This window comes from Rhipicephalus sanguineus, chromosome 2, assembly GCF_013339695.2.
Source record: "Rhipicephalus sanguineus isolate Rsan-2018 chromosome 2, BIME_Rsan_1.4, whole genome shotgun sequence".
Classification (NCBI taxonomy): Eukaryota; Metazoa; Arthropoda; class Arachnida; order Ixodida; family Ixodidae; genus Rhipicephalus; species Rhipicephalus sanguineus.
In genome coordinates, this window is record NC_051177.1 from 102,662,299 (window position 1) to 102,675,659 (window position 13,361).

General features: G+C 44.1%; 1 protein-coding gene across 4 annotated transcripts in view; it reads left to right on the plus strand.

The window, feature by feature from the left end:
- The window catches only part of LOC119383490 (H(+)/Cl(-) exchange transporter 3), a 73,529-nt gene extending 61,644 nt beyond the window's left edge, over positions 1-11,885 (plus strand). For all 4 annotated transcript variants that reach the window (XM_037651652.2, XM_037651653.2, XM_037651654.2 and 1 more), the window contains 11 exons: positions 1,547-1,636; positions 1,726-1,806; positions 2,392-2,577; positions 3,484-3,569; positions 5,062-5,298; positions 5,978-6,073; positions 6,651-6,709; positions 6,806-6,913; positions 8,832-8,950; positions 9,852-9,946; positions 11,098-11,885. In XM_037651652.2, coding sequence (XP_037507580.1) covers positions 1,547-1,636; positions 1,726-1,806; positions 2,392-2,577; positions 3,484-3,569; positions 5,062-5,298; positions 5,978-6,073; positions 6,651-6,709; positions 6,806-6,913; positions 8,832-8,950; positions 9,852-9,946; positions 11,098-11,188 — 1,248 coding nt within the window. In that variant the 3' untranslated portion in view covers positions 11,189-11,885. The remainder of the gene's footprint in view (positions 1-1,546; positions 1,637-1,725; positions 1,807-2,391; positions 2,578-3,483; positions 3,570-5,061; positions 5,299-5,977; positions 6,074-6,650; positions 6,710-6,805; positions 6,914-8,831; positions 8,951-9,851; positions 9,947-11,097) is intronic.
- Positions 11,886-13,361: the final 1,476 nt, after the last annotated feature.

Here is a 13,361-nt window from a genome sequence, read left to right on the forward strand (position 1 = left end):
AAATATCGGCGCGCAGCGTGCTTGGTGTTGCATTTTGGGACACTGACGCTCGAAATTGCTAGCCGCTGCCACCGCTTTCGGTCGCTGCGCGGCGAGCTTGGCCGGGGGGGGGTCCGCTGCCGATGCGCAAAATGCTCATCCGCGGTTCTGATGAGCCAGCGGGCGAAGCGATTCGTTGCTTGCGACGAAGGACATTGTGGTTTCTTCGCTTTCGCATGTCCGCTAGTGCGATGTTCTTGCCCGCAAAGTTCGGATTTGTCTCGTACATCGGCACCGTGAGCGGAGTTAGGCCTAGCCACGACGTCAAGTAGAAAGCTCGGTTGCGTTGTGCGTGGCCGCAGTGCCCGATGTTTCAAAGTACGCCATGCTCGATTGCGAGTACAAAGAGTTGTTCCGCGGTGGTCTTCGTCATAAGCTCCGAAGTGCTGATAAGAAGAACCTCTAACAGCGGGCCCAACGAGTAAACGCTATTACAGTTGCGATGTTCGCGACGAGTGTGGCGCGCTATCGTAATCTGATGATTGAGCTTTCCGCTTGCAGCTGCCAAACTAAAGCATTCTAAATTATCGTCGACCCGTGAACACAGGAATGAGTGTGAACGCGTGCGAACGCGTACTAAATAGAGCAATTTTCGACAGCCATGACCTCCCGACGCACAAGCAGCAGACGACGATCCCGAGGCGAGCATCACGGCAGGAGCAGCCAATTGAAGGCCTCGAATTGAACTTCAAACATGTGCTTTTTGTACGCTTGTTACTGAATGGAGGAGCTAGCTGAAACGGAGAACTTGAAGACTGAGAAATGCTCTTTACGACGAGCCCAAAATGGTGGCGCCCGGTTGCGCCGTTGCTGAGCTATAATTTAAAAAAAAAAAACGCTGTTTTGTTTCTTTTTGCTATTTCCACAATTTTCGCCAAGTCAGCAGACGCAAAAAAAAAAATTTACAGCATTTCTATGTAGTTTTCAGTGAAGATATTTTGGAATGAGATAGAAAATGGGCTACAGAAACTGAAAATGCGATCGTCCAAAAATCGCATTTTTTGGTTTCCCCGTTAAAAATAAGACCATGTTTATGACTCATAATTCTCTCCGGTTATAACAGACTCATTCAGCGTTTACATAAAAGTCTGTTGTAACAGTACTTGGATTTTACATACTCTCTTTACAACAGACCAAAATCCTCTTCACTATGAAGGTCTGTTGTAATGAGGTTATACTGTAACAGCAACGGGCCCACCCTGCTCGTCTTGCGTCACTAAATTTTATCATATTCCAGTACTCTCTGTAGGTTTGCTACTTCAAACACTCATGAGACACAATATGAAACTACAGATAGGACAGAGGAAGATTCCAGTGGCTCGTCTGTGAATCTGCACTAGCTATTTATTGGTTTTGTGGCATCGCACTATACTTGCTCGTGGAAATAGCTTTTTGTAAGGCAGCAAACAACCGCATCTGCAAGTCCTTACCCAAGTGTGCTTTAAGTTAGACTCTGGGTTCCTTGCCCACTAATGACCATTTATATTCAATGTATCTTGTGTTACAGGGTGTGGTGGCCACCATCTTCATCAAGTGCAACATTCGCTGGTGTCGGTATAGAAAGGAATCTCGTTTGGGCCAGTATCCCATAGCGGAGGTGAGTGGTGCTTCCCAAACAGTTTGCACCGATCCAATTGCTGTCATCAATCTTATGTGGCAAAAGTGTAATCCTCGTTCATTTTGCAGGTTATTGCGATTACGGTCATTACCGCTGTTCTCAGTTTTCCCAACGAATATACACGTATGAATACTAGCGACCTGATAAAGGTAAGGAAACGTTATGGCGTTGCTCTTGTAGTGTAACGCACGTGTGAACTGCTGTCTCCGTAGGTTCCTATTTTAGTGCGAGTTCTGGCCATACCCATGGAAGAAAGCGTGTGTGGAGATATTTTGCTCACCATTTGTTATCGAAAGTGTTTGCACGTGCAGATAAAGTGCAAACTAGCCGAAAGTTCACCCTGTAAAAATATTGATCACTATGCGCGTACACACTCAAACCTCATTATAACGAAATCGCATCTGGCATGAAAATAAGTTCATTATATCCGAAAATTCGTTAAAAACATATATTCTTAACACTGCATCTATGACAAGACTATTCTTCATTTACTTCATTATAACCCATAATTCGTTATATCCGTGTTCGCTACATCGAGGTTTGAATGTAGCTCCCTGTATCTGTCTGTTACATATGTGAGAGGGCATCTGCTTCTTTTGCTTGATAGGATAACAGTTGCTTGGGTAATGCCTGCTGCCAACACAAGGTTGTGGCCAGATAGCTCGTTGTGTGTCCTGTTTACAGCGACGTCAAGCGTACTTGCAGGACATTGTTCGCTCCCGTTCTTTTCACAGGTGTTGTTTAGCCAATGTGGCATCACTGACGTGTCGCCACTGTGCGACTACAAGCGCAACTTTACCAATGTAAACAACCACATTGACATAGCTGAGGCCGGGGATGGCGTTTACAACTCCCTGTGGCAGCTGAGCTTGGCCTTGATATTCAAGCTGCTCATCACCATCTTTACGTTCGGTATCAAGGTGCGTCCTTTTTTTTTTTTTCTGAACTGACTTTGACTTCTGTGATGGCATGGAAAAAGAGCATCAGCAAGTTTTTCTTGTGAGGCAATTTAAATTAAGTTTTGGAGTGGCTGTGAGGCAATTTCAGCCAACATCCTGGACAGATGCAACTTTGCCATAAGCTTGTTGTTTGTTCCTTGGCGTTTCCAGAGGACACATCTATAGCATTTCAAAGTCGGTTAATAGAATTTCAGTTAATATCCAAGATGCATTCAGGTTTTGATAAACTTATTCACTGGTTTAAACTACGTATATATATTGTGTTAATCCCTAATTATATGATGCACGTGCAGTCATGGACAGTAGAAGTACAAACGAGCTAGGGTTAGCTAAAATGCATTCTTTCGTTCTTGTTTTCATCTGTACTCTCACCTGTCAGCATAATTTCAGCTTGCACACATAATTTTAGGTCTAACCATCTTTCCTAGCCACATAATTAGCAGTCTAAGATAGCACTCTTGATCACTCATGAAACCTGTTCTCGTGTGTAATTTCGTGTTAGCGCTTCATTTGTCCGTGGCCGTATGTATCGTGTCGTAATGACCACATTTTTTTTTTCAGCAGAAAACCTTCCACGTAACGGAAAAAGAATAAAGATTAAAATCTTGAATTTCGTGAAATTCACGCCGTCTTACAAGTTCTCAAGCTTTTGCCCTATGTCATGTAGACCTTCGAATTTTTATAAGACATTTGTCTGTGTATCATTTTATCGTGATGGGTTTAGTACAGTGAAGCGCTTCATGCTTTACCTGTCACTACACTTGTAATACAGTAAATACCGGGGCCATTTCTCACCTGCAAGTGTTGTAGTCACTGTGATTTTGAGGTAGCTGCTCGGTACCTTGCCCCACCCTTGCTGCATTTCAGGTCCCCGCTGGTATCTTCATTCCAAGCATGGCCTTTGGCGCCATCATGGGCCGCATGATTGGCATCGCTGTGGAGCAGCTGGCTTAGTGAGTTGTTGCCACTTGTCACCGCTCGCAATTTTTGTAGTACCTTAATGCAGATTGGTCGCACTAGTTTGTTTGTTGGTTTATGCAGCTGCAGAAGTCACTAAGCTTGCATTTGTTATTTAATTCACAACTGCTTTCTTGGTCTGTAACCCTGGGTTTTTATTGAGCACCATGTTAGAAAGAACAAAAATAAGATAAATGTGACATAAACATAATGTAAGTTGATGGGGCCTCTCAAGTAAACAATTTCAAATTAAAGAATGCTAAAATAGCTTGCATATGTCAAGCCACTTCAGTCCCTTAAAAGACTTCTTAAAGGGACACTAAAGGCAAATATTAAGTCGACGTTGATTGTTGAAATAGCGGTCCAGAAACCTCGTAGTGCTACTTTTATGCCAAGGAAGTGCTTATTTTGAAATAAAGTCACGTTTTAGTGGTCCGCATCGCGTTAGCGCACTTCAAATCACCCGCCTGAAATCAGTCTTTCACACGTCACTGCTGCCGTGCCCAACGTTGCCCGCCATTACTGCGCGGCGGTGTGCACTGGCGGCGTGCGCCATTTGGGCATCCGGCAACATCATATGCATGCGGCATTTTGTCGAACTTTCTGTCAGAGTGACTTTCACGAGCGTGCAAAATGCACGCGGCAGTACGCGATACCGAAACTACCACTCAGACGCGACCGCGTGAGCGAAGCAGGGCACCGGGCGAAGCGCAGTTCGGCGAAAATGGAACCTTTGAACCACGCGCGCCATTTCTCATGGCAACACCACAGAGGTTCTTCTTTCCATGAATCAAACAGAAACGAACAAGCAGCATTTTATAACGTCTCTTGATGCAGGGAAGGTTCTTTTTTTATTGCTGCTAGTTTGATTACTAGTGATTAATTGTAGGCAGACTCTCATACGTCATCGGGATCATTTTCAAAATGTGCCGCTCGTGGCGCTCATAGTGTGATACATTTAGCTTAATTCTTGGTAAGTAGGGCACTGCTGTTGATAATATTGCCGTTTTAGACGTCATACATTGAGCTTTCACTCTGACATAAATTGTTATTTGCCTTTAGTGTCCCTTTAAGATTTGCAAATGTCAAGCCATTTCACTCTCTGAAGAACTTCCCAAGATTCATGCAATAGCAGCATCTTGCTCTTGAGCCATTCGTGTGGTTCCTTGTACTATTGTGGGAATTATGTCCTACCAACTAGTCCATCAGCTTCTCCTAAGATGTTTGCCGCTTTCTCTTCCAACATATTGTTAGTGTGTTGCATACAACTTCGGCAATTGTGTTGTTATTTAAGTTATAAAAGCACGAGCCGGATGAGTTTGCGGATGGTAAACTTGCACAACTATGAAGCTTTGATCTTTTGGTTAAGCATACCTGATTGTCTAAAAATAGTCATTGTGCTATCAAAATTGTGTTTCAAGCCGAAGCACAAGTCAACCCAACAAATGTATCAGCAGAACGCTCTCTCGCGTGTATTTGTGTCTGCAGCCAATACCCGACCCTCTGGGTGTTCCAAGGGGCTTGCAACACGGGTGAAAACTGTGTGACACCCGGCCTCTACGCCATGGTAGGGGCTGCAGCCTGCCTGGGTGGGGTGACACGGATGACCGTGTCTCTGGTGGTTATCATGTTCGAGCTGACCGGCTCGGTGCGCTACATCGAGCCCCTCATGGCAGCTGTCATGGCCAGCAAGTGGGTTGGTGACGCGCTGGGCAAGGAGGGCATGTATCCTTCCCGTTCTGTGAAGCCAGTGGTTTGCTTCTCTATAAAGAGTGGTATTGTTGTCGATTTGCACATATGCTTTTGAGTTCATGTGCATTTGAACAAGCACCACCTTCAAGATGTCACTTTGCCTTGATTCTGTTTCGTGCCCCTGATCATGGTTTGCGTTATGATACTTCCTGTCCAGTTTGTCAGAGCTCTGATCATTTCCTGTTTGTCATTTAACGACAGCTGATATGCCATGCGAGCAGTGGTTTGCAATGGCCTTTTAGGGCTTCTTTGCACTTCTTTTTTGACAAAGTGGCAGCATTTCATAATATAGTGAAACGGACTTCATGTGTGCCCATCAAAGCTTGTATTGAAGTTAGTTATGTCCATAAATTTAAATAAAGAGTTAAATAATTATACACTGCTCTACTGAAATTTTCTCTAGGATGTTGCTAACGCTCATTTTGTTCTTCTCATCCAAAAACCATCACATTTTCGCGGTCTACTTGCTGTGTGTTAGCCGAGACATTCCATACATTTGTTGTCACCCTGGTTGGTACATATCTTGTTTACGTAATGACATCTAAATCTACCTGTATCCTCTCTCAGCACGCTCGTTTAGACCAGAACAATATTTATTGCCAGCGAAAGGCTCTGCCTGGAAGGTTTCTTTCCTTAATTGTGTGGCGCTCAGCTACGATGCCCACATTCACCTGAATGGCTACCCATTCCTGGACAACAAAGAGGAATTCGCCCACACCACTCTTGCGGCTGATGTAATGCAACCACGGTAAGCTTTCAAAAATGCATGGTGCACTACTGTGCTTTGCCGCTGTGTTTGCACTCGTCAACATGTTGTTCTGTTGTTTAAGTTGCAGAATAAACGTCTTGCGTTGAGTATGGGCAGGAAAAGAATACCATTCCAAAGTCCATGAGAAATTTCGAAGTGAACATATTAGTAATAACTTAGCTCCCACCATGTTACGTAAACATGCCAAGTGCATTACTAGATCGGCTACTTCAAAGTTTTAACTCTAACACTCGCTGTTTATATACTTGTAGAAGGCTGGAATGCTGTCGTTAGGCAACAAGTAGAATGTTTCCAATGGAGATGTCTGCACGAGGAGAAATGCGGTTTCTACTCATTGGTGAAAAGAAATTTTAATTTTTGTCTCCAAGATGTTTTTTTTTACACAAATCTTTTGTGCAGGCTTTTTGTAAGCCTTTTCATACTTAATATTCTTGCTCTTTGATCTTGCTACTAGTTCATCTGAGAATGAACCATGTCGAGAAATGTTGCTATAGTTGTACCTTTTGTGCCCGCAGTTTAACAGAGAAAGGATTAACATCTCACTTTATCGCTGCAGGCGTGGGGAAGGACCACTTTGCTGTGTGACGCAGGATAGTATGACGGTCGAAGAATTAGGTGAGCTCGTAGCATGAGACGGCTGCTATCAGTTGTAGCAGTACCCTTAACGTGCCCTGTCATGAATGTGTTGTGCGTTACATGTTGCATTCCCAGAGTGCCTCCTGAAGACAACCGACCATAATGGCTTCCCTGTGATAGTGTCCACGGAATCTCAGTATCTTGTCGGCTTCGTGCTGCGCAAAGACCTGAGCTTGGGTCTGGGTGAGTGTCCGCATCGGCTTTTGTCACTAATGAGGGGCTAAGAAGGGCTAAAGTGCCGGCACTACTTTCAGTTTGCAGTTTATTTTGCCTCTTGTTCTCTTAAAGACCTACTCTGACAATATTTCTATATCGGCTGAATTGGTTATAAAGGATGAACTGGTCGAAATCAAGAAGAAATGGACATGGGCAGGGCATGTAGCGCGTAGGCAAGATAATCGCTGGTCATTAAGAGCAACGGACTGGATTCGAAGAGAAGGCAAGCGCGCGTGGGGGAGGCAGGAAGTTAGGATGGGCAGGCGATATTAAGAAGTTTGCAGCTATAACATGTCCGCAGCAAGCACAGGATGATTGGGTTGATTGGCGGAACATGAGACAGGCGTTTGCCCTGCAAGGGGTGTAGTCAGGCTGATGATGATGATGATGATTTTATAAATAAGTTTCATGTACTGCTTAAGCATTCTTGGCAAAGGCACAAGGCATAACTTATACCATAAGGTGTAAGTGTCTGATTTTCCTATTGGCGGTCCCTAAACAGCTGCTAGGTAGATGCGTGTAGCCTTCAGTTAGTGCCTATAACATATGTAGATGCATTGCCTCTTAAAATTTTTCACTGTGCACTGGGCAGCAGCTGGTATATTCTAATGCTAGTGATCCTATTCATAGTGTCACTTTGGGAGAGTAGTAATGGTGGTGTTTTTCTGGGTTGGGGGAGAGGAAAGTGAGAGGTGAGGGCAGCGTTTGGCACCAAGAACATCTGGTTTTGCTAGCTCCATATTTCAAACTTTAAGATTTTGTGCAGAGACTGTCCGATATCTACACTGCATTAAACTGGGCTTTTTACGTCACTGCAAATTTAATTGCATTTGGAGTTGAATGAGGTGCAACATTTCACAGTCTGATGGCACACAGCTCTTTGCCCCTTTTATACACACGTGTTCCCCGAGTAGGTTGTGTTCGCACTTGAGTCCAATGTGTAGCTCCTGTTTTATGCTCCCGTGTTACCTTGAAAAAGTGAAGTAGAACCATGTGAATGGAAATTATGTATCCTGAAGCAGTACATTGTAAAAACTGTGCATTGTCATTGCTGAAAATTGCCAGGTTAGCAGGCTGACATCCAGCACAAGTGCACATGTGTGCGAAAAGGTTCTTGCATTTTCCATCGTTGGGCTTGTTTCGTGACGTAAAAACATATATGCCTAGACAGAGCACAGTATACAATGTCGGTTTGTCTAGGAATATTCAAGACAAATAATAGAAAGCATCACAGCCAAAATGCATGTTAGCAGGTTTTGTCAAACGACCTCAGTATGTTACAATGACATATTCATTATAGAAGATAAAGCTTCTCCAGTTGAACCATATTGTGATATGGTTCATCTGAGGGCCTGTCTTGGGGAACACATATATATTACTCTATAGTCGAATGCAAAGAAGTCTGGGAAGCCCTGTCCAAACGACCGAACTGTGAGTGCCAATTTCCTCTGCGACTAAACAAATAGTCCCACTCATAAGCCGTACGGTGGAGTCGCTGGCCGTGCGGTTCATGATGTTAATCTAGAGTGCATGCCATTCGGTGTGGGCTTATATTCATCTGCCTTTGAGGAGCAAACTCCGCAGGCTTCTAAAGTTTTATCCGAGTATAGACATACTAATCAAGTCATTCTAACCTGCTATATCAAAAGAAAGATTGCAGACATATGCCATCTATGCCACTACATGTACTTAAGAAAAGTTCTGCTTCATGCCTGCAATTATGCCTGCACAGTCATTCAAGGTGTTCTATATGTATGGGATTTGTTTCTTTGCCTTAATTAGTGTTTTCTCCATTTTCTTCCTGAATAATTGAGCGATAATAGAGAACATAGCGATCCTAGGTATGATAGGCTAAATTGCCCTTGGACGCTTTCATGTTGTGCAGCCAATGCTCGCAAGTGCCAAGAAGGAGTTGTGGGCAGCTCGCGTGCCCTCTTCACAAGCCAGGTACCAACGCCATGGAATGGCCCACCGCCAGTCAAACTGCGTCGCATCTTAGACCTGGCAAGTGCCTCTTTTATTCCTCATACTGGTGCTATTTCATGTGAATATCTTCTATTACACTGCTGCTTTAATGTGCCATTCTTCCAGATCTTCAGCTTTAGCTGGTCAATCTATGCAGTGCCGTCAAGTTGCATTAATAAAGGGTGACAATTTGCATGATCTGTTTGAAGTTATTTGAATGATGAAGTAAAACATATCTTCTGTCAAAACTGTTTTGATGTCAGTGTTTGTGCGAACCTAAAATTTAAAACGTCGGCTATAGGAGCTATGACTTTTGAGGATCGCATTGCTTTCTAGCGCTCCTGCAAAACAGGATGTGAAGCCTTTTGTGGGTTGATGCGAGGTGTACTCAGCAGCAAAACAGGATGTGAAGCCCTTTGTAGGGGTGATGTAGGGTGTACTCAGTATTATATTAACATTTCGAAAAAACTTTTTCTATCAGGCATCCATGTACCGATTGGTCCAGGTTTGCACTATATATTACATTGACAGCCCCACTTTTATCAGGTTGCTTCTATGGAACTGCACTGCCGCATCCATTCTCATCACAGCTGTAAGCTAATTGAGGTTGTAAATTGAAGTGAGAATCTACACATGTTTTCTCATGTTTGCTGTTTTAAAGCTAATGATGGTGGAAGACACTCTGAGATATCATGATTCATGCAGCGTGAGTTGTATCAGTTGTGGTACTGTTGCGAACTTCCAAAAACTTTGTGTTTATAGCCAGCATCACTTCGTAACAAGGAAACTTGCTGGTCACTTGGCATGGCTGATGCACTGATAGGCTGCACGTGCCCTTGCAGTTGTTTAATCTTGAAACCCGATATAATTTGATACATCAAGGCTTTAAGTGTACGCTCAAATTAATCGCAGGCAACCTAAATTTTTCCTTTCCTCATAGGCTCCTATCACGGTGACAGACCAGACCCCCATGGAAACCGTAATCGACATGTTCCGCAAGTTGGGCCTGAGGCAGACTCTAGTCACGCACAATGGGTAGGCATTAGTGCCCTCGTTTTGATAACCTTCTTTTGTAAGAGTTGTGAGTGCTTCGCTTTGTGAAGGTGCACAGCTAAGATGCTGAAATTTATTTTTAGGCATAACTGAAGTGCCAAATTAATATTGACAGCGGGGAATGTGAGGGGACAGCTAATTTCTGTGGTGTCAAGTGTTTTTCTCTAATTACTGGTGACAAAATCACATGGTCTCACAGAGTACAGTTGGGAACTCTTTTATGATTTGATTTCCCTGCGCACTGTTATGCATGTGCATTTTACAACTGTCATCAAACTTTGCATCTACTCTATCTTGTACAGTGTCTTATGTTTCGATGCTCTGTGTTCACTTTGTTCAGTGATGCGGTAAACATTCATGTGAACTTGCATGCAGCACTAGAGAATGCATATCACATTTGGTCAAGCTGCTGAACAGGGTTATGCCTCTGATGCAGATGTTGTTTACTGTCTGTTGTGCTCAGAGCAATAGAACAAGACAGGTCATTGGCTGGACACACTATATCTTCATCTTTTGTTTCACTATTGTGGTCTTGTACCAAGGCAATAAGCTGTGTTCAGCTCACTGCCTCTGCTAGGGACGAGTGAGGATTTTGTATGCAATAACATTGTGTCATGTCACGTGCTGCTTTTTGACATTGTAACGATTTCAGTTAAATAGCAGTGACATGCCTAAATTCCTATGAAGGTCCTCATCACCAGGACGTGTCCTGCCTTTTCGGAGCCACGAGATTCGCTTCAAGATTTAAAACAGTGAAAATATATTTAGTCCCTGTCGTCATTGTCAGAGTCCAGTAAAGCTTCTAGTCAGGATTCCGAGTTATTTGACTGGACCAGTTTACATGCTTTGTGTGGACCACCGGCAGCCTAGTGAGTACCTCCTGCATTGAAGCACTCCACCTCTTTGAGGTATAAGAAACAGAGCATAAACTGAGTGTGGCAAACAGTCTATTCTCAGTAGTTGTGTAAGCGTCATTGGTGGTGTGTTTGTTCCTGGAATAGTACAGCTTCCTCACTAATGTGTGTGTCACGGGGATGAGAAGTGTATAGTACACCTCCTACCAACCTTGCCTAACCCAGTAGCTGCCGTCGATGTTGTTTGGTTCACTACATTTTTTTCTCCATACTTTCCAGAAAAATCTTGGGCATTATAACCAAGAAGGACGTCTTACGCCACATCAAGCTCCTTGCCAACGAAGACCCGGAGTCCGTGCTCTTCAACTAATAACAGCCAACAGAAAACATCCACGAGACACCAGTTGAGAGTCGATTGTGCTTGAAGAGAGGACTTCGAGGGGCATGCCCTGACACATTTAGTCGGGACGGTGCTAGCAGCTGCAAATGTACTCAAAAACAGAAAAAAAAAAGTATGACCCCGCTCTCGTTAGCCGCAGCGACAAGCAGCACACACCCCCCCACAAACTGCAGCGATGGACTTTGACGCGTGCGTGGATGTCCTAGGGACACCTCCTCGGACCAGTTCGATACCCCCCCTGAAATTGACACCAGTGGTCGTAGTCATTATTAGTGCGCAGCTGAGTAGGGGACGAAAAGTGGTCACGAAAGCATCGTAACAAGAACACGCGAGGTGTCATCTTCCTCCTCTCCCTGTGGTGTGCAGCTGCACTCGTTTTTCGTGTACAGTGTACCGTTGTCGCGCGCAAGAGAACCAGTCGCAGGGAGAGCAGCTGCTGCAAGCAATTGACCCTGCACCTCCCTCTCCCAAACCCTCCTTCCCCTTTGCCCTCCCCCTCGTTTACACCCTCTAATTTAAGAACGGCTACATGTGTGCGCGACACACGGAAGACTGTCATTTTTGAGTAGTTGCTGCATTTACAATGTTCACTGTTGTTTGTATTTTAACACTACTGCATCTTTACTCCTTTTTTTTTTGTTGCTCTTAACAATATACACACAACTCCCGCAGCAAGCTCGAAAAAAAAATGCCGTGTCGCTCAACTCTTTTGTGTTGTCTGTGTTATTTATTTAAAATATTTTCACATCTGCGCTTCTCACTTTACAGTGCACGCTTTCTACGGAAAAAAAAAAAAAACTCTGCTTTTGCCAAGTTCCTTTATAGTCTTAAGGCTGCATCCTTGGATGTGAATGTTCCGCTTTTGCGCATAAAACCTAAAAAAAAGTCGGCTTTTGCTAAGTTCTTTTATAGTCATAAGGCTGCATACTCAGACGTGAATGTTGTGCTTTTGCGCATAACGTACCCTCCATAGGTTGTGCAATCTCAATAAGTTGGGCAATCTCATCTGCAGCCAAATGCATTCTTCGTGCAATTGTGGTAGAATACAGTCGTCCGATTTTTTGGACCTCCCCAAAGGACCGCGATATCGTCCGAAGGATGGGGCTGTTCAAAAAATCGAAATCATGCTGTTTAACTTTGCTCAAGCAGTTAAATCGCTACAGCCACGTCCGAAATAGTTCTCAAGACCTGTCAGTACATTTCTCGGGCATTTCAGTGCTCGCACAAGGCTTTCGTGAATACATTCGGTACCTGCCAGTTGCAAATCTGAGTCTCGGGACGAGCGCTACCGGTACTGGCAAAGCGCAGAAAAAATTGCGTCTCTCTCGAAGGAGTGTTTGGAAACGATGGCACTAAACACTACGGGCTGTGATGGGAGAACGAACGACTCGTGTGGCTTTCCCCGGTGCGTGCGCGTGCGCACGAAAATCGCCGGCGCCTCATTGAGACGCAGCATTGGCTGCCACGTAGAGCCCATCGATCATAGTTGTGTGCAGCACGTAGCCTACGTTACTGCCGGGGTTCTTGCTGTTCCTTACGTTTGCCGTTGTCGTGCCCATTCCGTGCCTGGCCGCACACGGGCGCGGCGGTGGCTAGCTGTTTTCGTAGAGTAGATCCTTGTATGCGTTGCACACACACACACACACATGCTGGGTGATTTGCCAAGAACCGGGTAGTTTTTAAAGAAAATCCTTAAATCACAAGTTATATTTTGTCTATTAAAAATATTAAAGCTAAAAATTAAAACCTGGAAATAGTAAGAATAGTTAAATTGAAAAGTACAGATATAACAAATGAAGCTGAGAACTTGAACCAAGAAATAAAGCAATTCGGAAAAACAGAAAATCGGGAATAAAAGTTGATTCTATAGCCTAAATCTGTTTGAACCTTTAAGAAACCCCTGCAAGGCACCGGCAATCTTCCCGGCACTTTATCCAATGGGACAAGGCCCCCAAAGAAACTAAATTTGGTGCATCTATATATAATCTAATGATTTGGAATACTGCATCTAAAGTAATTTTGCGCAAGGTATAGCATCTGTTCCTGAAAGTAACGCGTCTGTACCTAGCGGTCTCGCACAAGGAGGCAGCAGTGAACGTATGTCAGCGCGGTGCACTTGGGTTGTCGCCTTTTAAAAGCGTTC